The sequence below is a fragment of the Podarcis bocagei genome, assembly GCF_964188305.1.
Source record: "Podarcis bocagei genome assembly, chromosome: 1".
Classification (NCBI taxonomy): Eukaryota; Metazoa; Chordata; class Lepidosauria; order Squamata; family Lacertidae; genus Podarcis; species Podarcis bocagei.
Window position 1 is genome coordinate 95,569,794 of NC_138125.1, and position 25,623 is coordinate 95,595,416.

The 25,623-nt window shown below is 44.2% G+C and overlaps 1 protein-coding gene across 10 annotated transcripts in view; it reads left to right on the forward strand.

Annotated features, from left to right (window-relative positions):
- The first annotated feature begins 2,132 nt into the window (after positions 1-2,132).
- KALRN (kalirin RhoGEF kinase) overlaps positions 2,133-25,623 on the forward strand; it is a 501,553-nt gene continuing 478,062 nt past the window's right edge. For 4 of the 10 annotated variants that reach the window (XM_081188017.1, XM_081188032.1, XM_081188033.1 and 1 more), the window contains exon 1: positions 2,153-2,431. In XM_081188017.1, the coding sequence (XP_081044143.1) occupies positions 2,428-2,431 (4 nt within the window). In that variant the 5' untranslated portion in view covers positions 2,153-2,427. Of the gene's footprint in view, positions 2,432-25,623 lie in introns of all 10 variants that reach the window. The other 6 variants (XM_081188034.1, XM_081188035.1, XM_081188018.1 and 3 more) reach the window with 4 other exon arrangements.

Below are 25,623 nucleotides of genomic sequence, written 5' to 3' on the forward strand. Positions count from 1 at the left end.
CCACTCTCCTGGTCAACCCCACCTGGTACAGAGAAGACATCACCCTAGAGAAGGTGGCGTAATGAAGTTAGAGCTTCTAGGAACAGCAGGATTCTGAGATTCCTGGCAAATCTCATAGGCTATGTCTACAAGGAATTCCCTTTTGGGTCTGATTTTTGTATAAGGGTAAGTCACCCAGCATGAGGGCAGTACTGGTCCTTACCCTGAGTTCAAGAAGCAGGCTCAAGGAAAAATGTGAGGGAACAGCTCTGGACAGACAAGTGGGGGGGGGGGGAAGGCAACACTCTGGGAACCACCTTGTGCTTGATAAGAAGCTGTTGATCAAACCTTGGTCCCATGTAGAGTTTGGGATGAGTACTGTGGGTTTTGAGGCCACCCTTACACTAGCATTTCCACAACTCCTGCCTTCTAGCACAATACAAGATTTCTCTGCCAACTGATCCTGGAGAAAAAACTGTTCTCCAACATCTCATTCCTGTGCTTAGCATGAAAGCAAACTTGCTTCTTAATTCCATGGTGGTCTGACTCCTTCTCTGTGCTAATGTCCTGCATTGCATAAATTACTTTTCAGGATACACTGCTTCATTCACTGTGTTTTACAGGCTACTATCTAGTTCTTTTTCCTGCATCATGGTTTTCAGTGCCAACATGATAAGCTGCAAAAGACTTGCCCTTCTATATTTTCTTCTTAAGCAAACAGTTATTTCTTCTTTTCCAGTCCCATTCCTTACCATGTAGCCACCTGGCCCCATGGCTCCCAAAAGAACTATAGTGAGTAACCCAACTATCAATTAATTCAACAAACTCCAATGTAAGATTTTATCATAGCTTGCTTTAAATCGATTTCCCCAGCATGGCCAACTCTAAGGCGAGTCTCTATAGCTGATTTGCATAAATAGAAGTATATATCTCTGGCTGTTGTCTCTAAAGAGGTTCCTCAAAGTACAAGCCCCACAAATGCCAGAGTTTCCAACCTCCATAGAGTAAACCAACCAGGCAGGTAGTGATTTCAGTTTAAATCAGAAACACACATGGTTTCAATTTGGAAGACTAATCTTGAAGAATGATATATACCCTATGCTATCACAAAACAGCACACACAACTTTTTCACCCATAGGTAACAAAAGGTGTAATATTTGTTCACCAGAGACAAATTTTACAACATTTATTTACAGATCCAATGACAGTCCAACTATCTGTTTGATTTGATTCCTATCAAGCTAGTTTCATTGACCCATAGATGCATGTAGGTTATGCCACCTAAGGTTATATCTGTAGCAGTACAACTCTTACTGTAACATATAAATATGTCAGGCTGATATAAAATATAGATCTATGCACAACACATAGCCAGTTCATTCGCTAAGGTGAAACTAGCAAGTCCCTAATTCATAGCTTTAACACGAACGGTAAAAGACCCTTCTCTAGAGGAAGTGCACTAGGCTCTAACTTTTTGTCTGCTTGCTAGTTACCGAGATATGCCTTTCAGAAGCACATTGAAGGAAGAGCATCACATAGCATGGCCAGAGAAGCAGATGGTTCACAGGACTGGTTGTTAAATTGCGCACATGTGCAGCAAGAACTATTTTGCACACTGTGTAATGAAACTGCCACCCACTACCTCTTCTTATAAAAGGTGAAGAAGTCCATGTACTCACTATGTGCCAAAGGAGGAAATTACTGAAAAGGTGAAAGATGTCCCAGTTACAGAATTCAGCAGATCTGTGCTAGCTCAGAATCTGATTCCTTTTTACAAAGCACTTGGCCCATTATATGGATGTCAGCACTACTTGTTTAAGTGTCAGTGAACTTACACAGAGAAACATTCTCAAAGAGGGGGCCACCCCAAACACCAGGAAAAACACAGCAGGCAAACCTGTTAATGTGCAGCAATTATTTATAAGTAATTCTTCTGGTCTTTGGGGAATGCATGGTGGTTTCCTTCTGATGGCTGGGGTGGTAAATTATTGCTTCTAGACTTTTATGAATTTAATAAATAATAATGCATATTTACACTAGAGGGAGCAATAGCATCGTCACTTACTTATTGCTGCTTAGCTACAAGTCAGTTGCATGGCAACCTTGCAAAGTGGGGGATATATAAAAGAACAATCCAGATTAAATGGTTTGGTCTTTTATGTTGTAAAGTTACCCTAATGATTTATGTTAACTATTAGTAGAGCATATTGTTGAATACAAAGCTAAATGTGCTTTGTACGGAGTGCAGTCTTGGCAAACGCTTCTTGATTGGCTGCTCAGAAGATTCTCTCTCCCCCTCCCCACCTCTGTAAAGAATTTCAACAAGGGCATTTTGGGTTGTTTTGTGCCCCCCACCCCCGGAATGATTGCAAAGTGGATGTGGTTCAGGGAACCAACCTTTAATGGCAGAGATTTTTAAAGACTGAAGCTGATGAAAATATCAGAGGATGGGTAAGTCAACTTGATCTTTATTTGGGAATGGAGGGAGACTTTGCTCCACATGCCAAGTTCCTGTGGGTAGTTTCTTCCTTAAGGCTGCAATTGTAACCCCACTTACCTGAGAGTAAGACCCACTGAATTCAATCAGACTTACTTCTGAGTGGACATGGTGAGAGGATTGCACTGTGAGATAGTTTCTCCTGTTTAAGCTCTGTGCTGCATTTTGAAAGTTTCCTCATACAGAGTGACCGTATACCAAAGGGGATTTGACTGCCATATATTTCATAGTTATATAGAAGCTGGATTCTTGACGGGTGCCACTTATCCTGCAGAGGTGAGAAGAACCACAGCTGCTGATACTCTCCTTGTGCCTGATGATTAAAATATAGGAACCTCTTTTTCCACCTTGGCATCTTATCTTCATAGCAGCTCACTGTCCAACGGCCACAGACTCTTAAAGTCTGTTTCTCTGGCACATTTTGGAATCTTTAAAACTTCAGCTATGATGAGTGTTAGAAAATGCTTTAATGTGTTGTAAAGGACCATCTTTCAGAATATCCTAATCTAAACAGAATATCCTAGCTTAAAAAAATGAGCCTGAGGGATAGTTTCTGAGGGCCTGTTACATAGAAACATAAGCTGTTTTATATGCTACCAGATCTGATTATTTGTTCATCACTAGCCCAGTTTTGTCTACTGTGGGTGGCGGAAGTCTGTCACATCACCTGCCACCTAGTTATTTTTTTAATTGGAGAAATTGCCAGGGATTGAATGCAGGACTTTCTGCTAGCAAAGCAGATAGTCTCTTATTGAGCTACAGCCCCTTTGTCCACTGGGCAGTGAGTTGATAAGTGATAAAGTGACCAGACTCTTAACAGTGCAGTCCTGTGCAGGTCTACTCGAAAGTAAGCTCCATTGCACTTCGTGGGATTTTCTCCCATGTAAGTCAAAATAAGAAGGAAATAACCCTCAGTTATGTGGTCAAACCTGTTAATTTGTCCAGCCATTCGTATAATTTTAGTGGATAATTAATACACACTCAAAACAACCTTTTTATTTTTAAAATAGTAGCATTGGCTTTTACAAAGTAATCATTTTTACTAGTGTACATTAACACTCAGCAAACTGATGAGCATCTACAAATAATGGTAAGAATTGCTTAGGCAGGTGTTTAATTGGAAGTTGCATGGGTAATGTTTCATATCAGGCAGTTTTAGTCCTAGAATCCACCTGGGCCTTACTAATTTAATCAAGTTACATAAAAAGATGTATAAACTAGCTGTAGTTCTCTGCCTCATGGCGTTGCCCTTTTTCCGAGTGCTGAACAGGCTGTTCATCTGATTGTAAGATTGCTGCATTCAAACCTGAATAACGTTCTTATAACTTTAAATCTCCCAAGGCAGCCATGACTTCTGCTGCCTGTTCCCATCCTAGATCATTTCCCCCCTTCCCCCTACCTCCTTTGAAGCACACCTGGAGTCAGATCGGGTGAAGGGATTGAGATGATAGGACTGATGAAGGAATGGGGTGGGAGAAGCCACAGCTGTCTTGTCTCCCAATGTACCAAGAGATTTTAAGGTAAATCTCATTGAGGTAAATGAGCTTTCACTTGGTTGTAGCCTGGCAGCTCAACCTAACTGAAAGAATATTTTTAGAGAATATGGCAAATTCAAATTACACACACACACACACACACACACACACACACACACACACAGCTTGAGAGTATTTAGTTAGGTAAATTCTTCTTTTGCTCAGAAAGGTGTTTTGGACCCTAGTAACTTGCTTGAAGCTTCACGTTTACTAATTTGGCAATCAAGTTATAATGTCTTCATGCTGAATAGCTCTTATCCAATGAACATGTGCTCCTGGTCATGTTCAGCCAGATTTCTGCTTTTCTTTCAGATTTGTTGTCATTGAAGCCAAAAGCCACATTCCAAGTTATTAGGTATATCCTGTGAAGATCTCGTGCTGTTTAGATTCTGTTGGAAGGTGTTATTCATTTGCACAGCAATGAATTAATTGGTTCTAATTACTGAAGTAGCAGTCCCTGACCAAAGCTGATTACATCATGAAGGCTGCTTTTGTCTTGAATGATTTAACAAATTAATCCTACAGGCAGGAATTCAACTGGTCCTGCTTTCCCCCAGCATGGAGATGCAATGATAAGGAAAGCTGTACTTATTAACTGTCTACAGTATGCTTCCAATTCATTTTTAAGTGGAGTGCATTGCAATAATCTAAATGAGAAGTTCCAAACCAAATAGCCAGATCTGAGAGGAGGGACCAGATTAGGCTGCCAGAAGGTAATTCTTAGGAGAGTGGATAGCAAGTTTAATGTTTGAGTTAAAACAGAAAGGTGTGTATAGACTCAGTGGCGTAGCGTGGGGGGTGCAGGGGGGGCCGGCCGCACCGGGCGCAACATCTGGGGGTTAGGGTTAGGGGGCGCAAATCCACGGGTTAGGGGGCGCAAATTACTTGCCTTGCCCCGGGTGCTGACAACCCACGCTACGCCACTGTATAGACTTAACAGCAGTTCCATGGACTCCTATTAGTGTTTAAACAGGCATCATTACTTATCAAGAAATGCATATGTGGTAAAGTACTGGCATTCCCCTGTATTTAGGCATGGATGTAGAATCTTAATAGGCTACTCACGTTAAAAAATAATTTCCAGAGTAGGAGTTATTTGTTCAAGACGTTTTGGCTGAACTAAATGAATCCCACATTCATGGCTACAAACTTTAGTGTTTTACAAAACCTGCTTGCTTGGACAGAGTGGAATGAAAACAACGTTTATGACATTATGCTGTGTTTTGAAACTGAAAGCTCTGTAAAATCAGCTAAGCTTGCACCCTTCTTCAGCAACCTATATTGGTCCTATTTATATAATCACCTCCTTTATATATCCTAGCCTTTAGAAAAGGCGCAGTAACTACAGACTGCTGATTTTAGAAGTGGTTATTTGCTGTTGTACAAGTAACAAAAAAAGCACCCTTATGTTACTGAATAAAGCTTTTAAAAAAAATAAAATTATGTTTAAAAGGAGGCATAAGGATTGATAATGGAAATGAGTAGCACTCATTAATTCATCTCACTCCCTGAAAAGTTTCCATCAAGTCACTGGAGAGGGTTATAGAATCTGGATTTATGTTGTACCAAAACTCCAGAGTGGATTGTGGGATCTGCCATGAATTTTACAATTCACTCTATACATCTGCATAAAGGCCTAGTGTGAGAACATAGGAAGTGATCTTAAAATGAGACGGGCTGTCTAACTCAGTATTCTCTAAACCAAAGGCAGCCAAGGTATTGTAAACTACATCTCCTATCATCCCCGACCAATTGGCTTTATTGACTGGAGGCTAATGGGAGTTGTAGTCCAACATGAAGGACACTGAATTGGCTACATGTGATTGAAACAGGTCCACAGACTTCGAGTAGCATAGATTGAGCTGCATCCCACCACAGGGCTTGAGTAGCAAGAGGCAGTGCTGAGAGACTCCAATTACTTAATCTGTGGATTACTTACTGAAGTCCACCCCCTTCTATTTGTGTTGGACATAGTTCTCTTTTTTCCTTTTCTTCCCTTCCTTGCTATATAAATTCTACCTGTTCTTGCCCATTTCATTAGGTTGTTTGCTGGGCTTCCTCCAAAAGGAAAATGTAGGGGCAATGGTCTGACTGGAGACACTATTTCTTTTGGTGGGGCAGCAGCATTTTCCCCTCACCCTTTCAACTAATAATTTGAGCTCACAATGTGTAGCTTGCCACCACCACAAGGGCCTTCCGGTGAGGAACATAGGCTTATATAAAAGTAGATAGGGCTTTTGTACTTTTATATCCCTGCCTTGAGGAGAGGCACCATTGTTGGGAGAGAAAGGCAGGATAAAGACTTTTAGAAGAGGGGGGCTTGCAATGTAGGGGTGAGACGAGCTGCAGCTGTTGATATTCTCATCTTGTTTAAGAATGGGCCATCACTAGATCTAAAGCTTCTGCTGATAGTTCCCCAGGCACTGGCCCCATGTAAAATTCCATATATAACTAATACACAATGATTATTTGCAAAGATTCCTGCCGGCTTAACTTGCATTTTTTTTGCATTGTCGGTTTGGATTTTGAAAATAAATTATAAGCTTTGCAACATTAACTCCATTGGCATTAGGCCAATAAATTTATGCGATTTTCTACTATAGGCACCAGGCTGACCTTCTGTGGAAATTGATAATAAAAAGTTAGAATGGAGTAAGCAATGTGGTGACAAATGTATTCACCCTCCCTTTCATCTAACAATTTCTAGCCTTTCTACTGCAGAAGCATGTTAATAGATTCTACTCTGCACCTATTGCCCTTTCAAAGCTCAAGGTGGCTTGTTCTATACTTTAGGGAGTTTGTCCCAATTTGCTAGTGCTGTATTTTCAAATAGTAGCTGTTCCTTCCTCTTACTGAATTAGTTCTAAAATGAAATCTCTTTCAATCCACTCCTTTGTATGTTTACATAAGACTTACTTCACTCATTTCTCCAAAAGTTAGAATCAGAATGTGGCATTCATTTTCATTTATTTGAATTCATGGTTAAAATATTATTTGCTCATAATTTTTTCCCCTTAAACTGTTCTACACTTTTGTAGTACCAAGACTTTGCTGAAATTTCACCCCCAAAGGAGAGGACTTTCTATTGTCTGAAACCTTCTAAGCGTCCTGCTCTGCTACTGTTTCTTCCCCAGGTGTTCTGTCAACCAGTCAGGACTCATTTACATAATGCAGTGACGCAACAGCACTCCATAACCAGTGAGATTTGGTTATGTGGTGATGTCACTGAGGCCAGTCAAGCTCAGAGTGCTGTGAAGGGGTGTATCCTTGTTGCTAAGGAACTGGAGTGACGCTCCCTGTATATCTGTGCTACTGTGGAACCACCATAGGGTAGCATAGCAGTGCAGTAAGATGCAGAGTATTGTCCGCAGTTGTCTTGGCAACACAGTTACGCTTGTCTTTCCGGCTATGATGGTTTCATTGCAGCATGGCAAGGCAGGAAGTGTTGGTTATAGGAATGCTTCCATGATTCCACGTCCTTTTAAATCCATGCTCCCCATCTTCACCGAAGACACAGGGTGTTTGAGGGGAGCTGCAAAATGCTTGCAAACTATGTCCTATTTCAGCTCAGCCCTATACTGTATAGCATTGCTTTCTGGTCTTATTTTGGGGACAACTATGGTTTATAGTGGGAAGCAAAAAACATCTGGGGGGAGCGGGCTCCAGAAGGTGTTTTTTATGGGAACATTTTTGTAGTGTCCACATGATGTCATCGGCATCAAAATCCCAGCCTAATTTTTTGCCCCATTTAATATGGATTTACTCTTTCTGAAGAAATCCAATAATTTTTAATAAGTGTTAATGATCCATTTGTGATATTTTAGTAACAAATTAAGCCCCTATCTAGAATCAGCCTTAATTTAGGCTCCATGGAACATTTTAATCTGTTCCACCTACACTGACCTGTAATTTAAACTGTTATAATACACCTGACCGATATTTATTTTCCTTATACAGTACAGTGGTACCTCAGGTTACATACGCTTCAGGTTACATACGCTTCAGGTTACTGACTCTGCTAACCCAGAAATAGTGCTTCATGGTAAAAACTTTGCTTCAGGATAAGACCAAAACTGTTATAATACACCTGACCCATATTTATTTTCCTTATACAGTACAGTGGTACCTCAGGTTACATACGCTTCAGGTTACATACGCTTCAGGTTACTGACTCTGCTAACCCAGAAATAGTGCTTCATGGTAAAAACTTTGCTTCAGGATAAGACCAAAAATCGGGCTCCGGCGGCGCAGTGGCAGCAGGAGGCCCCATTAGCTAAAGTGGTGCTTCAGGTTAAGAACAGTTTCAGGTTAAGAACAGACCTCCAGAACGAATTAAGTACTTAACCCGAGGTACCACTGTATTAGATTTTTCTGGACTTGTCAATTGAGAATAGTACAAGGTTACAAAAGGATAATCTAGTCATTCAGCAAAGTCCTATCACCTTCTAGATTTTCCCCTCTGGTTTTCTCTCTGTAGCGGGCATGTTGTTAAAGAGACAAATCCCTAGCATGTAATGTCCAGAATATTAAAGATTTGTATTTTTTTAAACTTTCTAATTTTAATTGTTGCCCAAGTTTCTTTTTAGAGTAAGGATGCAAAGATATGTAGCAGCTAAGCAGGTGGTTGTTTGGAAGAGGAGGTCTATGGAAATTTGACGGAAATGGAAAAATTGTGTGTGTGTAAGAGGGAAATCTAACTAATAATGGACATCCTCTTTTGAGGGCACTTTCAAATAGCTTCCTTAAGGATGTTAGCTGCAACTATGGCAACAAAACAAGGTAGATGTAATTGAAGCAGTACCTTTATCTTGGAGACTTGAATCTGCCATTGCAAATTTTGTATGGTTATCGTTCTTTCTCTTGTGCTGACTCTAGTAGTATGTTTAGAGCAGCATTAATTAGTATTTAAATCATTATTGTAGTCTTGCTTGCAGGTGTCTGGAACAGTGACATATCAGTGTGCTAGTCACCACTGTAAGAATTACAATTGACTGAGAATGTTGATTTCTGGGAACGTTTCCACTCTGCCTAAGTTTATTTTGCCCACACTGGGTAGCCTGTAGGTGTCAGACAGTATCTGCTGTGGATTTTCAAATAGCAAAACAAATAAGTGTTGCACTGTTCTGGTTTAGTGAAACCACATTGTTGACAATGAATTTTACAAGTTTTCAGGTCATTCTTAATGCAGCTATCTTAAATGCATCAGACAAAGCATTTTCGGAGGGGAGCAGTGGCAAAATCTTACCATCTGTACTTCAGCAAATCTGAAGATGTGCTGGGTTTTCTAAACTAACTAACCACATAAGTCACTCATGGATGACCTGTTTACTGAGGATTTGTCCTGATTTGTTTGCACAGGGTTTTATCCAGTGTTAGTCATACTTAGAGTAAGTCTATTGGAATTAATAAACACAACTAACTTAGGTCCATTTATTACAATGGGTCTACTGTAGTAAAATTTAATAGGCTACAATCCCCAAAGTTTATTGGGAATTTATACAATGTTGGATGTTTATTGAGCATTCATCCTGCTTTATTGTAGGGAAGTTATGTGACATTGCTTCAAACAGTTGCTATCCCACACTTGTCAGTGCATTTCCTCATCATTTCCCTTGTCACAAAAGCCATTTCAAAGAAGAAGCAGCAGAAGTATGTTTTGCAAGAGCACCAAATCCACTTTAATAACCTAACTTGAATTTACCAGCACAGAATTGAACTCCACCCACAAAATAGCAGTAGTCTTGAAGTAGCCATTGCCTTCTTAGAAAGGCAGCATCTCTATCACTTTTAGGCCACTAATCTCTAAGATTTCTTTAGGTTGCTTTCACATGTCCACCCTAAGATACAGTGGTGCCTCGCAAGACGAAATTAATTCGTTCCGCGAGTTTTGTCGTCTTGCGATTTTTTTCGTCTTGCGAAGCACGGTGTAGGGAAAGTTTTGGAAAAGCTTCAAAAATCACCAAAGTCTTCAAAGACCTCAAAAAAGGCTACCACACCGTGTTCTATGAGTTGCTCCTCGAAGTCAAGTCGCAACTGTATTAACGGTGTTAAGAAAAAGAAAACAAACTTGCAAGACGTTTCCGTCTTGCGAAGCAAGCCCATAGGGAAAATCGTCTTGCGAAGCAGCTCAAAAAACAAAAAACCCTTTCGTCTTGCGAGTTTTTTGTCTTGCGAGGCATTCGTCTTGTGAGGTACCACTGTACATGTTATTTTCCTGATCATTGTGTATCTTTTAAAACCGATTAATTACACAATTGGTAGACTTGATGCAGTTCGTTCAGTATATCTGCAAACTGAGGTTTTTTGCCCTCTTACTCAAGACTGAAACTTTTTCTTTCTTTTTTTAATTGACACATCTTTTGTAAGGGTGAATTGGAAACCAGGTTTGTATTTATGCCCAGCCATGTGTGAAATTAATGTCCTACAAGCACACTCAAGTGAATGCATGTGGTAATAAAACAGTGTTCACTGTTCAATTTAGTGGTTAAGAAGGATTTTTTTAAATTCTTGCCATACATGCCTATAAATGCAGGACACAATCCAGCCAATCAGAGACTGTGTGACATGCAGTCTGCTCTCATGCACATTTACCACTGAATTTAGTTGGACTTACTCTCTCACAGGCATGTTTTGGATTATTATAATAAATAATTCGATTTGTATACCACTCTTCATCACAAGATCTCAGGGCGGTTCACAAGATAAAAATGCAAGGCAAAAGCACAAATAAATAGTTAAAACCAAAACAACAAAACAACACCCCCCCTCCCACAAACACATTTAAAAGCCTATAGAATACTAATCAGCCAAAGGCCTGGTTGAAGAGGAATGTTTTTGCCTGGCGCCTTCATTATATATCTTTAGGTGCCAGGTGAACCTCCTTGAGGAAAACTTTCCACAAATGGGGAGCCACTGCAGGAAAAGCTTGTTCTTGTGTTGCCATCCCATGCACAACTACTTGGAAAGGAAAGTAATGGAATTCTGCATACTGCTACCTGTGAGCAGGAACAGCCCTATCATTAGACAGAGTGATGTGGTCACCCCAGGCAGCTGAAAGATGTTAGATGTCATGAAAGGACAGCAAATTGTATTTTTTCATGCAGGGAGAGATGCTTTGAGGATGTATTGGCTGAGGTGTCAAAATAACTTGACCAGCCTTTAGTACTATGTACCTTGATGTGTGTGTGAAGGTGTCATTCCGTGTTCTGCCTCAAGCAACAAAATGTATTGGGCCAGCCCTGCTAGTGTGTAAGCCATGGCAAAGAGAATAAGATTTAGTTCTAAGAAAACATGCTCATAACTGCATTGATATGAGCCTTGCATTTGTAATCTTGATTAAGTCCCATTGAAATCAATGGGATTTCTGTCGCTTGTGAGTAACCTAAGTTCCACTGATTGAATTGGGACTTAGTCAAAGACTGTCATTTGCTGGATCAAAAACCATGAAAGGTCTTGTGGCACCTTAAAGACTTACAAATTTATTATGGCATAAGATTTTCTGGGTTTGAATTCACTTCATCAGATGCATAAAGTATAATCCTCAATTGTGTTTGTAGCTAGCTGCCTGCACTGTCAATCACCTGATGTCACAATGACATCAGATGATGCAGAGGAACATTTTTCCTTTGAAGGAGCAGCTCATTTGAAGAGAAAGATCCTTTGCATTGCCAGCCAGCAATTCAAAGGAAGAAATTCACATTTCAAATATACATGGTATCTTCCCTGTGTGCAGATGAACACATTGTTGAGCATCAGTGGTGATATTTCCAGTGAATGGGAATTGGCACAAATAACACATGTTGACAGTGACAAATAACTTGACTTATGCATCAATTTTGTGCCATGGCACCTCTGCCTATCGTATTCCAGATGCAGGGGTCCCCCACCCTTGCATGAAAGGGAACGTTCATATTTCTGAAATTGTGCTTGAAGTACTGCTCAACGCATGCCCTTTATGCTTCAGTAATATTAACAGTAATCAGCAATATTATAGTCGGGACAGAGTGTGAAGGCAAAGAACCAGCCTGCCCACTCTATCTACCATCTTGCTGCATAGTTGGTTCACATTGATTGAACACAAAGATGTCCTTAGTGGAACCTTTGTGCCAGGCTCATCTCTGGATACTTCAGCCAAGGTCGAATGAAAATCTGAAAATGGAGAAAAGTTGGTGCAATTTCTACCTGTTGCTTCCAAGGATCTCATGATATATTGGTTCTCTTTGGCATGAAATTGTTTAGAAGAACTTAAAGGGAGTTATCTGACCTTTACACTTCTATACATTTAGTTCAAGGACTTTCTGCTCCAGAAAGCACTCCAGTATTGGGAGACTTTCTCAAGAACATTTAAAATGAATTGGCGTACACTTTATGCAAACCTGTGGACCCTTGTTCAAATCCCTGCGCAGGAGACAACTTGGTTCAACCTACCACACAGGGTTGTTGTGAAGTTCATGTTGTATGAGGATTTGAATTCCTTGGAGAATGGTGGAATATTAGTGTGAAAAGAAAGTAAATAAACTTGACCTAAGAATATCAGTTCAAAGCATAGTCAAAATATGTATCTGAAGAAGTGTGCATGCACACGAAAGCTCATACCAAGAACTAACTTAGTTGGTCTTTAAGGTGCTACTGGAAGGAATTTTTTTTATTTTGACTATGGCAGACCAACACGGCTACCTATCTGTAGTTCAAAGCATAGCATGTTATTCTGCTTTATAGGCTCTTGGCCCCACTGGTGGGACTTGTCAAAAAAGGTTTAACTGTGATTATGCTATACTGTAATTTGGACAGTTGTCTACTTGGAACTGAGCTCAGGCTTATTTCCCTTAGGCCACTGAACAACTGCTGTTGAGTAATAAAGATTGTCAATCAATCCTACCTTCATCGAAACTAAGCAGAATGAAAGAAGTTGTTATACCATTTCCTGAGACTTTCTGTTCTGTACAGTTGAGGTCCAAATTTACATTTTACAGCTTAATAGAAAAAGCATTTTACAGAAGCTACATATAAATGTCACTCAGTGAGCAGCACATGTAAAATAAAAATCTAGCTGTACTTTATCAAAGCCCCATTTTGCATTTAGGGTGGAATAATCCTACCCTGAGATGCGGGTGGCACTGTGGGTTAAACCACAGAGCCTAGGACTTGCTGATCAGAAGGTCGGCGGTTTGAATCCCCGCGACGGGGTGAGCTCCCGTTGCTCGGTCCCTGCTCCTGCCAACCTAGCAGTTCGAAAGCATGTCAAAGTGCAAGTAGATAAATAGGTACCGCTCCGGCGGGAAGGTAAACGGCGTTTCCAGGTGCTGCTCTGGTTCTCCAGAAGTGGCTTAGTCATGCTGGCCACATGACCTGGAAGCTGTATGCCGGCTCCCTCGGCCAATAAAGCGAGATGAGTGCCGCAACCCCAGAGTCGGTCACGACTGGACCTAATGGTCAGGGGTCCATTTACCTTTTTAATCCTACCCTATCTTGGTTGCATATTTTCAGTAGTATGCTACTTCTCTTGGCGAAGGTGGGTGAGGATGGCAGTCAGTTGTGTGTGGCACTGTGCAAAACCTGGAGCAAATATACTACCCAGTCTTCTGACTAAGGGCTCACCCACACTCCCCTTTGTCCCATGATTGCTTCTGTTTGTCCCATTATTTCTAGGCATGGTCTGAAAGGTTCTTCTTTTCCCCCACAGCTCCTCTGTAAATTAGTCTGTATACATGTTTCATCAACACACTGTGGTTTTTCTGCTTTTGAAATACTGGGGTGTGTCATGGCACCAGGTGTAGCTGAGGTAGTGGGGCAGTGCTGTGTCACTGCCACTTATGTGGCTATTGTGGGGGTGAGGCAGGGCAAGCTGAGTTTGGGGCTGTGTGAAGCCCTCTAGCACTGCACCAGTGTGCCCACGAAGTTCTGACCTCACTACTACCCTGCCCTGTCTGGTACCACCCAGGTAAGTGGCAGTGGCACTATGCTGTGCCACTGCATTCCTGAAATGCTCCAGTTTGCACAAAAGTGGAATTTCAGGAGGGCACTCAGTTTACTTATCTATAGATTTTGTTAATCGTTTTTTATCACATTGTGCACCTAAGGCAGGACACAGCATAAATGAAACAATAAAAATAATACAGTTTCTATATGGTAATCCATAAAACAAGGAAGGATGAATGGTGTTCGGGTGCTGATATATATACAAGAGCATCCACAAAGATACTGAGAGATTTTTATTTATTTATGCATTTATTTTAAAATGGCAGAACGTGAAATGATATTGGTTTAACCACATATGTATAGGCATCAGTACAGTAGCTATGCATGAACAGCAAAGCTCTGTCCATTGCAGGACAAAACTGAATGAAAATGGATGTGAGCAGTTACAGAAAAAGGTCAAAGGGTTCTGAGGAGAAGTGGGGTACACTTGGAAGGGGTGCTGTTTACTCGGATGACTGCCTTTGATTCCATGCTCACTGACATGCAGTGGAAGCATGATGGACAAATGCTGTACTTTGACTTTCTAGAAGTCTCTCATCTCTTTCATGTGTTTTGCTTTCTTGGTCCAACATGGCATCTGCCCTTACTTACACCGTATTTATTACTAGCTTCCTAGAGAGATTTGATATTATGTAATCACCTTGTTATTTCTCTAATAAATCTAAAGCATTCATCTGTTTATTTATTTTAAAGTATTTATACGTCATCCTTCAAAAACAATCTTACAGCTTCCAGTAAAATATAAAAAACCAGCACAAATAAACAATAATAAAAGCTTTATAAAACAACAACGATAAAATCAAACAGCAAGTAAGAGAACAGGCTAAAACCCAAGTATCAACAGTAAAAACGCACAAATTAACATGCCTGAGAAAATTAAAAAAAGGCTTTTGCATAGTGCTGGCATGACATCAAAGTAAGTTATTGTAGAAAGTAGGCTTCATTTCCCAATTCTCATATTTGAAGGGAATCCCTCACCATCCAGAATAGCTTTTCCCCCCTTGGCCCTTAAACTGCAATCTGCATCTCTGCTAGGGATATCATGAAACTGTGCCCAAAAGCTTGCCCAAAAGCTTGCCAAAATGCCTCCCTTAGGTGAGGAGGCCTTGTGTCCTGCATTGCCAAGTTTCCTTCAGAAAAGCAAGATGTGAAGGAAGGCATCTTCCCTTGTTTCACAAAGCTAGCAGAGTCCAGCTCATGATTACTTAAAGACTTTGCAACACTGGTAGTGCTTTTAAAGACAAATTGTTATTCTTTACTAGTTAGGCCTTACATGTTGCCTCTCACCCTCAAGGACCTATCTGGTACTCTTCTATTCAGTTCTTCTCATAATCTAGCTTGGCAGAACTGTGGAAGGGTTATTTACAGAAACAAATTGTGCTGAATTTAGTGGGATTTACTACCAAGTGTGCATAGGACTGTAGCTTTTCAGCATAATCCTACTGTTATTATTTACTCAGAACCAAATTCTTCTGTGTTTGATAGGTCATAGCCATCCAGTGCCTCTCAGAATTGCCAGATCTCTTCATTTCTTGCGTGCTGATGTCTTAACTTACTTTGCAAATGTAGCTTATTAAATAAACTATGTGATATATAAAACCTGGCAAGCATGGTGTTCTTAGTAATTACTGTATTTTTCTGTGTATAAGACTAGGTCCCCCCTAAAAAATAATGTCAAAAATTAGGGGGTGTCTTATAGTCTGGGCCATCTCCCCCCATTTTCTTAAATCTGGGTCCCCAAAAATAGGGGGCATCTTATATATGGGGGCGTCTTATAGACGGAAAATACGGTATATGCCACTTAAACCAAGGCCTTCGCAATTGTTTCCATAGAAAGGTATTGCTAATTCATCAGGACTGTGTACTGTTATGAAAAAAGTCTTTGTTTTTACAGGGTGGCTACCAGTTAGGCAATTGTAAAGGCATGAAACTGTGGAATAAAAACTGCATGTCTTGGAGGTTTTCCACTGAAGACAATAGAACTACTCCAGAAGTAGACAGTATGGGGATTTTATTGAATTTACTTGTGGGGGATTGCTGATGCTGCAAGAAAACAAGGCCTATTCTTTTTGACCTTTTCATATATATTTATGGTGCTTTTTATTGATACTTCATGTTAAAAGCTGTCACTGAGAGCCATCCTAAGTGCTGCATTTTAGCTTTTTTGACTGATATACCCAAAGTGAAAAATACTTGAAACCCTTGCCCTAGAATAAAAGCATCAGCCCATCAAGGAGATAGACAGATTATACATACCGTATTTTTCGCCCCATAAGACGCACTTTTTCCCCTCCAAAAATGAAGGGAAAATCTGGGTGCGTCTTATGGGGCGAATGCAGGCTTTCGCTGAAGCTTGAAGAGCGAGAGGGGTCGGTGCGCACCGACCCCTCTCGCTCTCCAGGCTTCAGGAAGATATCCGCCGCCCAGGCAGCCCTGTGGGAGGTCCCACAGGGTTGCCTAGGCTGCGGATAGCAGCCTGCTTCTCGGAGCGTCGGGCGCCCTGAAGGCAGAGCGCCCGACGCTTCGGGAACAATTCCGCCGCCCAGGCAGCCCTGTGGGAGGTCCCGCAGGGTTGCCTAGGCTGCGGATAGCAGCCTGCTTCTCGCAGCGTCGAGCGCCCTGAAGGCAGAGCGCCCGACGCTTCGGGAACCATTCCGCCGCCCAGGCAGCCCTGTGGGAGGTCCCACAGGGCTGCCTAGGCTGCGGATAGCAGCCTGCTTCTCGCAGCGTCGAGCGCCCTGAAGGCAGAGCGCCCGACGCTTCGGGAACCATTCCGCAGCCCAGGCAGCCCTGTGGGAGGTCCCACAGGGCTGCCTAGGCTGCGGATAGCAGCCTGCTTCTCGCAGCGTCGAGCGCCCTGAAGGCAGAGCGCCCGACGCTTTGGGAACCATTCCGCAGCCCAGGCAGCCCTGTGGGAGGTCCCACAGGGCTGCCTAGGCTGCGGATAGCAGCCTGCTTCTCGCAGCGTCGAGCGCCCTGAAGGCAGAGCGCCCGACGCTTCGGGAACCATTCCGCAGCCCAGGCAGCCCTGTGGGAGGTCCCACAGGGCTGCCTAGGCTGCGGATAGCAGCCTGCTTCTCGCAGCGTCGAGCGCCCTGAAGGCAGAGCGCCCGACGCTTCGGGAACCATTCCGCAGCCCAGGCAGCCCTGTGGGAGGTCCCACAGGGCTGCCTAGGCTGCGGATAGCAGCCTGCTTCTCGCAGCGTCGAGCGCCCTGAAGGCAGAGCGCCCGACGCTTTGGGAACCATTCCGCAGCCCAGGCAGCCCTGTGGGAGGTCCCACAGGGCTGCCTAGGCTGCGGATAGCAGCCTGCTTCTCGCAGCGTCGAGCGCCCTGAAGGCAGAGCGCCCGACGCTTTGGGAACCATTCCGCAGCCCAGGCAGCCCTGTGGGAGGTCCCACAGGGCTGCCTAGGCTGCGGATAGCAGCCTGCTTCTCGCAGCGTCGAGCGCCCTGAAGGCAGAGCGCCCGACGCTTCGGGAACCATTCCGCAGCCCAGGCAGCCCTGTGGGAGGTCCCACAGGGCTGCCTAGGCTGCGGATAGCAGCCTGCTTCTCGCAGCGTCGAGCGCCCTGAAGGCAGAGCGCCCGACGCTTCGGGAACCATTCCGCAGCCCAGGCAGCCCTGTGGGAGGTCCCACAGGGCTGCCTAGGCTGCGGATAGCAGCCTGCTTCTCGCAGCGTCGAGCGCCCTGAAGGCAGAGCGCCCGACGCTTTGGGAACCATTCCGCAGCCCAGGCAGCCCTGTGGGAGGTCCCACAGGGCTGCCTAGGCTGCGGATAGCAGCCTGCTTCTCGCAGCGTCGAGCGCCCTGAAGGCAGAGCACCCGACGCTTCGGGAACCATTCCGCAGCCCAGGCAGCCCTGTGGGAGGTCCCACAGGGCTGCCTAGGCTGCGGATAGCAGCCTGCTTCTCGCAGCGTCGAGCGCCCTGAAGGCAGAGCGCCCGACGCTTCGGGAACCATTCCGCAGCCCAGGCAGCCCTGTGGGAGGTCCCACAGGGCTGCCTAGGCTGCGGATAGCAGCCTGCTTCTCGCAGCGTCGAGCGCCCTGAAGGCAGAGCGCCCGACGCTTCGGGAACCATTCCGCAGCCCAGGCAGCCCTGTGGGAGGTCCCACAGGGCTGCCTAGGCTGCGGATAGCAGCCTGCTTCTCGCAGCGTCGAGCGCCCTGAAGGCAGAGCGCCCGACGCTTCGGGAACCATTCCGCAGCCCAGGCAGCCCTGTGGGAGGTCCCACAGGGCTGCCTAGGCTGCGGATAGCAGCCTGCTTCTCGCAGCGTCGAGCGCCCTGAAGGCAGAGCGCCCGACGCTTTGGGAACCATTCCGCAGCCCAGGCAGCCCTGTGGGAGGTCCCGCAGGGTTGCCTAGGCTGCGGATAGCAGCCTGCTTCTCGGAGCGTCGGGCGCCCTGAAGGCAGAGTGCCCGACGCTTCGGGAACAATTCCGCCGCCCAGGCAGCCCTGTGGGAGGACCCGCAGGGATGTCTAGGCTGCGGATAGCAGCCTGCTTCTCGGAGCGTCGGGCGCCCTGAAGGCAGGGTGCGCAAGGCTTGGGGCGGCAGCGGACTGCTTGCGCGCACCTAGAAGCTTGGGGCGTGCTGAGGTCAGCGCGCCCCAAGCTTCTGCATGCCGGCAAGCAGTCCGCTGCCGCCCCAAGCCTCCCGCACCCGGCAGGAGGTCCCGCCGGGTGCGCAAGGCTTGGGGCGGCAGCGGACTGCTTGCGCGCACCTAGAAGCTTGGGGCGTGCTGAGGTCAGCGCGCCCCAAGCTTCTGCATGCCGGCAAGCAGTCCGCTGCCGCCCCAAGCCTCCCGCACCCGGCAGGAGGTCCCGCCGGGTGCGGGAGGCTTGGGGCGGCAGCGGACTGCTTGCGCGCACCTAGAAGCTTGGGGCGTGCTGAGGTCAGCGCGCCCCAAGCTTCTGCATGCCGGCAAGCAGTCCGCTGCCGCCCCAAGCCTCCCGCACCCGGCAGGAGGTCCCGCCGGGTGCGCAAGGCTTGGGGCGGCAGCGGACTGCTTGCCGGCATGCAGAAGCTTGGGGCGCGCTGACCTCAGCACGCCCCAAGCTTCTGGATTAGCGCAGGGGTCCGCTAGCCCTGGGAGAGGCGCCGGCTCTCCCACGCTAGCGGAGACCTTGCCGGCACGCAGAAGCTTGGGGCGCGCTGAGCTCCGCACGCCCCAAGCTCCTGGTGTAGCGCAGCGCACCTGGGGGGGAAATAAAAATTTTTTCCTTCATTTCCCCCCCTAAAATCTAGGTGCGTCTTATGGGCCGGTGCGTCTTATGGGGCGAAAAATACGGTACCTCTGTTTATTAATTTTATGACTTTGTATTTTGCTCTGCAGCATAAATGCGAATATTCATTATAGTGATTATAGAAAAATAAGTGATTGCTACAAAAGAATCTTTCAATAATTTAAGTGCTCATTTGTGAACAACAGCAAAACTGCTGTCCCAACTGAACCCTATTTGTGCTTTTAGAGTGACAAGTGACTACATTCAAGTTGTTGCTGTCAATGTGAAATAAAGCCATTTTCTTTGCTGGTATTAATGGAGATGAAAATCCTACTCCAAATTGTTAACGTGTTTTCATGTTTGTCTTGAGGTAGTTTGCAGTAGTATGGCCCAGTTGTCTTTTGACAGTGGTTATGACAGAATTCTTCTAGCAGGGCCAGTACCATACATTTTGCTGCCTGAGGTGAAGGACAAGATGGTCCTTCTGCCCAATTCCACACCCGCAATCTGCCTGGATTGGCAGTTGAATCTTACTCTGACACTGCTAATGGGACAATATATTCCACTGTATCTGAGGGCAGCAAACTACCTTAGGAGGTGCAGAGTAGGCTAGCTTATTTGACGCAGGAGGCGTGCTGCTCCTCAGGCTCGGCCATCTGAGGCAATTGCTTCACTCTGCCTAATGATAGAGCCAGCCCTGGCTTCTGGTGTCATTAATTCATCATAACTGTTTACATGACCACTATTACTACATGACCCTGGCTTTTGACACTTGAGCTATACCCACCTTACTTTTGTGATTGTAAGTTGTTTAAAACTGTTCTTAACATTGTGTTTTCATTGTTGCCATGCACCCTGGGACTTTAGGGTGAAGGGCAAGATGATGATGATAATAAAAAATTAGCAGCAGTGACACTAAACTTTAAAGTGGTTTGTATTGCCAAGCACGCTCACATGGTTTGAAGCCATACAGTTTCACTGGTGGTAGTAACTGCTTTAATTTCAGGGTAATAACTTCCATGTGTGGAAATAGAACACTGATTGTCCTGTGAGTGAGCACATGACTAATAAGAATAAAAACTGACAATAAGACACTTGACACTCCATGTATATACCATCTTCCTGCTCAGTAAGTATGTTTCTGGTATTGCCTTCTCAAGGACTTCTCAAGGACTTCTCAAGGACTTTCACTTGCAGAACAAGGCTTTCACTCTTCTCTCCCCACTACACAACCCCTATGTCCCTGAATTTGGCTTTGTGGGGGTCAGGAGAATCCCTAGAACCGTGTGGGGGGAAGAGAGGAGGAATTGTTCTGTCTACCAAGTAAGAATGCTTATGCAGATGGAACAACCGGAAGAGCACAATGTTGAATTCCACCTGAAACCTTTGTGACATTGTAAGTAGGGCATTGTTTTTGTTATGCGGGAGACAGCTTATGGTTCTCATTATAGCTCAGTGCTTTCAGGTTCCCCATAGGCATCTGGTTGGCCAGTGGGAGAATAGGATGCTGGACTAGATGGAACATTGACCTGATCTATTCTAAGGTTCTTCAATGAAAGTTTACTTATAACCAGAAGGAAAGGCTAGCTGCTATTATGTTAACGGGTTGTGTTCTTTGGTAATGCTGAGCATTCAGTGCCTGTTTCTTGCCAAAAGCTCTAGTCACAGTGAACTGTTTTGCACAGCATGGTAAAGCAAGCTATGGCTTAGTAAGACTGCTCAAACATGTAGGATCTGGGAGAGGAGCTCTCAGCCACTTTTCTCCTCCTTAGTCATTTTTACTATAGTGCTTTGTAGATCTAAGTCAAGGTTTGGCATAGTGTGCAATCCCAACTAGGCCTTGGGGCTAAGCTCTCTCCCCACTAACCATGGTATGTAGCCAAGAACTAGCCTTGCAACAGTAAAAAAGGGCCAGGGAAGAACAAAGTTCCTTACTGGAGGCATACACATTTGCATGGTCTCACTAAGCCATAGTTTAACTTACCATGTCATGTGATCCAGATCAGTGCAATGGAAGAATTGAGGGCCAGGTCAGTCTCACTTTGAACTGGCCTTTGTGTCCCTTGTGTTGGATGGGTGGGATGAGCCCTTGGCAACCCAGGTTAGGCAGATAAAGTGAACAATGGGGGCAGGTTGTTACCATCAACTGCTCTATGATTCTCTGAAATGGCAATACAGTGATACCTTGGGTTACATACGCTTCAGGTTACATATGCTTCAGGTTACAGACTCCGCTAACCCAGAAATATTACCTTGGGTTAAGAACTTTGCTTCAGGATGAGAACAGAAATCGTGCTCTGGCGGCGTGGCAGCAGCAGGAGGCTCCATTAGCTAAAGTGGAGCTTCAGGTTAAGAACAGTTTCAGGTTAAGTACGGACCTCCGGAACGAATTAAGTACTTAACCCAAGGTACCACTGTATACAGAGAGGGGAGATGACCAGCTTGAAAAGTGTGCTAGAGACTCTTGCATACTCCTTCCAGCACAGCCAGTTCTATAGACCAAAGCTACACAGGGATTAAAAATAAAGGAATGAATAATTTTGAATCTCATCAGTACTGTGGAATATCCAAATTTAAAAGACAGGTTCACATTGATTTCCAGTAAGCATCGTCAGATTCAGTTAGCTGTAGTTCTTACTGCACTTGGGAACCAGCAGTCCTTCACAGTGTAATGCAATCATTGTTCTATATTTCAATACAAAGCAAGAGAAAAAAGCAATCTTGAAAAGTTTATTTTGCATCAGATTTCTTCCTTCAATTCCAGATATATAAATATGTCCAGCATATAATGTTTGCCTATATTACAAATTGTGTGCTGTGCTCCTACAGTACCTTCTGCGCAGCTTCAGGGCAGAGAGTAGAAATGATGGAGAGCTGTTGGAGGACAGAACCGTGAGGGCCATGTAGTTTGTGATGTGGCCCCTAAGAGAGACTGCTGCTCTCAGGAGGATGCTGTTGCTGCCCGGCTAGGGTTACTCTATTTGAAACAGTGAAAATCCAGACGACAGAAAAGTTGTTGAGCTTTTTAAAGTTTTGCCCCAAAGCAGCAGTGCCGGCATGAACTGCCATAAGTCCGGATTTCCCCGGACATTCAGCCAGATAAATGGCAACCCTAGCTGAACAACTTCTGGACATGGAATGGGGAGGGGGAGTACCATCTTGTCCTTTGCCTCAGACAGCCCTCATCAGCTTTCTGTTAAAAACATTCTTGTTTAGACAAGCCTCCCCAGATGCTTAGTAAGTGGAGGTAATTTTAATCTATTTTAAGATCATAATTTTTGTATGATTTAAAGTATGCTTGCAAATTTTTCTTGATTCCCCCCCCCATCAATTTTTAAACTCCTTTGAGGGTTTTTTTTTTTAACAATCAAATGGTGTATAAATTTTATGAAATAATAAATAAATAATGAAGTAATGAAATAGCTAGGAATAGTGTTCTCCACTTGACCTCTGCTCTAATTTCCTTTCTCCTTGGACACTCTGGTCACCCCAGTCTGTGATAGTTTGTTCCTGATACCACCCACTGGGGTTTACCGCTCCACTTTCATCTCTCATGGGATGCCTTCCAGCTGCCTTTTCTCCTTCCCTGGGTTCTCCTTGGTCCAGCTCTGCCTCCATCCTCTGCCTTCTTCACAGCTGCATCAGTTCAAGAGGTCTGGACTGGGCAGTGAGCTAACTTCCCCAGTATCTTCCATGGATGGGGAAGTAGATCACCACATCATGGTCTGCAGCAATACTCAGCAGTCCTTTACAAGCACATGTGTGACATTCTCATATACCCAGCGCAACCAGATTTATTGCCTCTTAAATCAATCCTTTTTTCATTTGAAGAGCAGTGTTGTGAAGGTTATTGAGATGTTGGTCCAGTAAACGACATTTATCTATCCTTCCAGGTGGTGCCATAAGAAGGGAGAAAACAGAATGCAGCAGGAGGGGTAAAAGGGAAAGGGCAAGTTTAATATATTCAGTATTAAGCAGTAGGTGTGAAAAGGGTTGTGTAGTTGTGCCCATCTTACTTAGGAGGAGGAAGTAGCAGCTGTCATAGCAACTGCACTTCTTATCCTCCCTGCCAATCCAGATTGAGAGAGGCACAAAGCATTGACCTCCCTGAATTGGTTACATTTGCCGTCAATGATGTCGTCACAGCGCTAAATCTCAGTAGCTGTTTGGCCTTATGATGTCATCACATTCACATCATTTTCTGTGATTGGCTGGATTGCATTTTGGGGGATAATAAAGCTAGGGTCAGGGGGAAGACACTTTTTTAAAAAAAAGAATTGAAACAGGTAGTGAACAGTGTGGATGAACTGCCAATAAGGCAAAATTTTGGGAGGCGTCTGTCAGGCACGAAATTTGGGGACCTTTTTATTGTTCTTGCCAAAGTCTCCTGCTGTGCAAAAAAATGTTCACCCATGAACATTGAGTGGCACCTTAATTTGTAGATAATTGTTTAAGTTTTTTAATTTTTTATTTATACTTAATCATAACAGGAAATGCATGTGTTTCAAATGAATAAAAGCGTGTTGCTTGAAATATGGTGAAGGATGCTGCCTATTATGCCTTTCCTGGATGGCACCTTTACAGTTCACAGTGTCTTTCTTTGCTCTGTTTGCTCCCTCTGCAAGTGGTGAGTGAAGTTCCTTCTGAAGGCACACCTGTTTATATAGAAATGTTTAGGATCAGTAAATATGCTGTCATAGCAGATCAGACTATCATTTGTCTGTCTAGGATGGGCCACTCTGATTGACAGTGGTCCAAGTAAAGGTCTTTCCTGTCACCTACTAGCCGATCCTTTTATTTAAATTAGAAATGTCAGGAATTGAATATGGGATCATCTGCATTCAAAGCATGTGCTCTACCAATAAACCATGGCTCTGAAGTGAGGCCTTTGTGCTCAGGGGCAGATTTTGCAATGACTGGAGCCCACCGGCAGCCTCAGATATTCCTGGAGTATAACCAGGCAAATGTCAGTGCAGCATAGCCTCTCAGGCTGTACTGCCGAATCAGGAAGATCAACCAAAGCTGATTGTTATTGTGGAATTCTTGCTGATCTATCTATTTCAATCTTCTTTTCCTGTAAGAACTCAAAGTGACTTGCAATAAAATAATAAATGCAAGTTCATAATACAAAAATGCAACTAAACTCATTTTTTAAAAGCAATAATAAAAAGTCGGGCTGATTTGCCATTTTCTATCACTGCTGCAGAAGGAAAGTCTTATAATTGCCATTGTCCTCCAAAGTGCTCCCTAAAAGAACCACATCTTGACAAAGTGATGAAAAGTACACAAAGATGTAGCGAGGTGGACTTCCCTGGGGAGGGCATTCCACAATGTTGCTGCCATAATTGGGAAGGCCCTGCCCCTTGCATTCACCCACCAAAGCTCAGTTCTCCTGGTACCTGGAGCAGGCTTGACTGGAGAGCTCGGGAGACTGGACACAGTGTATGGAGCTCGCTATGTTAAGCAGGCCAGGAACATGACAGAGACTAGAATTAGGATGTTGTTCACATCGGAGGTGACACAGGAACACATGGCAAAACAAGCAACGACTGGATGTTAGAAAACTAACAGTCTTGTGGCACCTGAAAGACTAAGATTTATTATGACATAAGCTTATAGCTTCTGACCGTAAATCTTGTTCTCATAAGGCAAATGTAGTGTGTGTGGGGGAGCTTTTATGAGAATTCAGAATATGCTAATTAAGAGGAGGGGAGCATTTATTGGGGAAGTCTATTTATTTATTAGGGAGAGTGCTGTTGCACACATGTACTGCTTGTGGTCTTCCAATAGGCGTCTGGTTGGAGCAAAAAGCTGCGCTAGATGAGCCTTTGGTCTGCTCCAGCAAGGTTATTCCTACATTCTTAATTACTGTACCTCTAATTTATCGCTCAAGCACTTATTATTTATTGAGCAGCAGCATCTATGTACATGGCACTTTATAAAATAGCATAAGCAAAATTAGCAAGTTCCTTGCTCACCAGCAGCTTACATTCTCGATTTCAACAAATGGAGGAGGGAAGGGGGTAGTTTAGAAGGGGGTATATCACCCCAGTCTTGTCTTTTGATCATGTCTTTACAATGGTTCTCCACAACAGCCAGTCATGCTACCAACCACTGGTTGGATTCTCTTCTCCAGACAACAGTTTTTGAGATATGAAAGGTGTGTCCAACTCTACAGCCAGGGCAACTGTTACTAAATAGTACAAGGCAGTTTGGATACTGCTGCAAGAAGCAAATGTTTGATCCCATCTCACAACCTCTAAACCTTTCTGTGATGTCTAAATATTTTTGTGGGCGTGGGTGGGTGTTATACTTCTGAAGCCATTGTAATAAATACTGGTAGATGCTCCAGCTGGGTACAAATATCTGACAACCCCTGAAGGTATCCAAGTGCTTTGGAAATCTAAC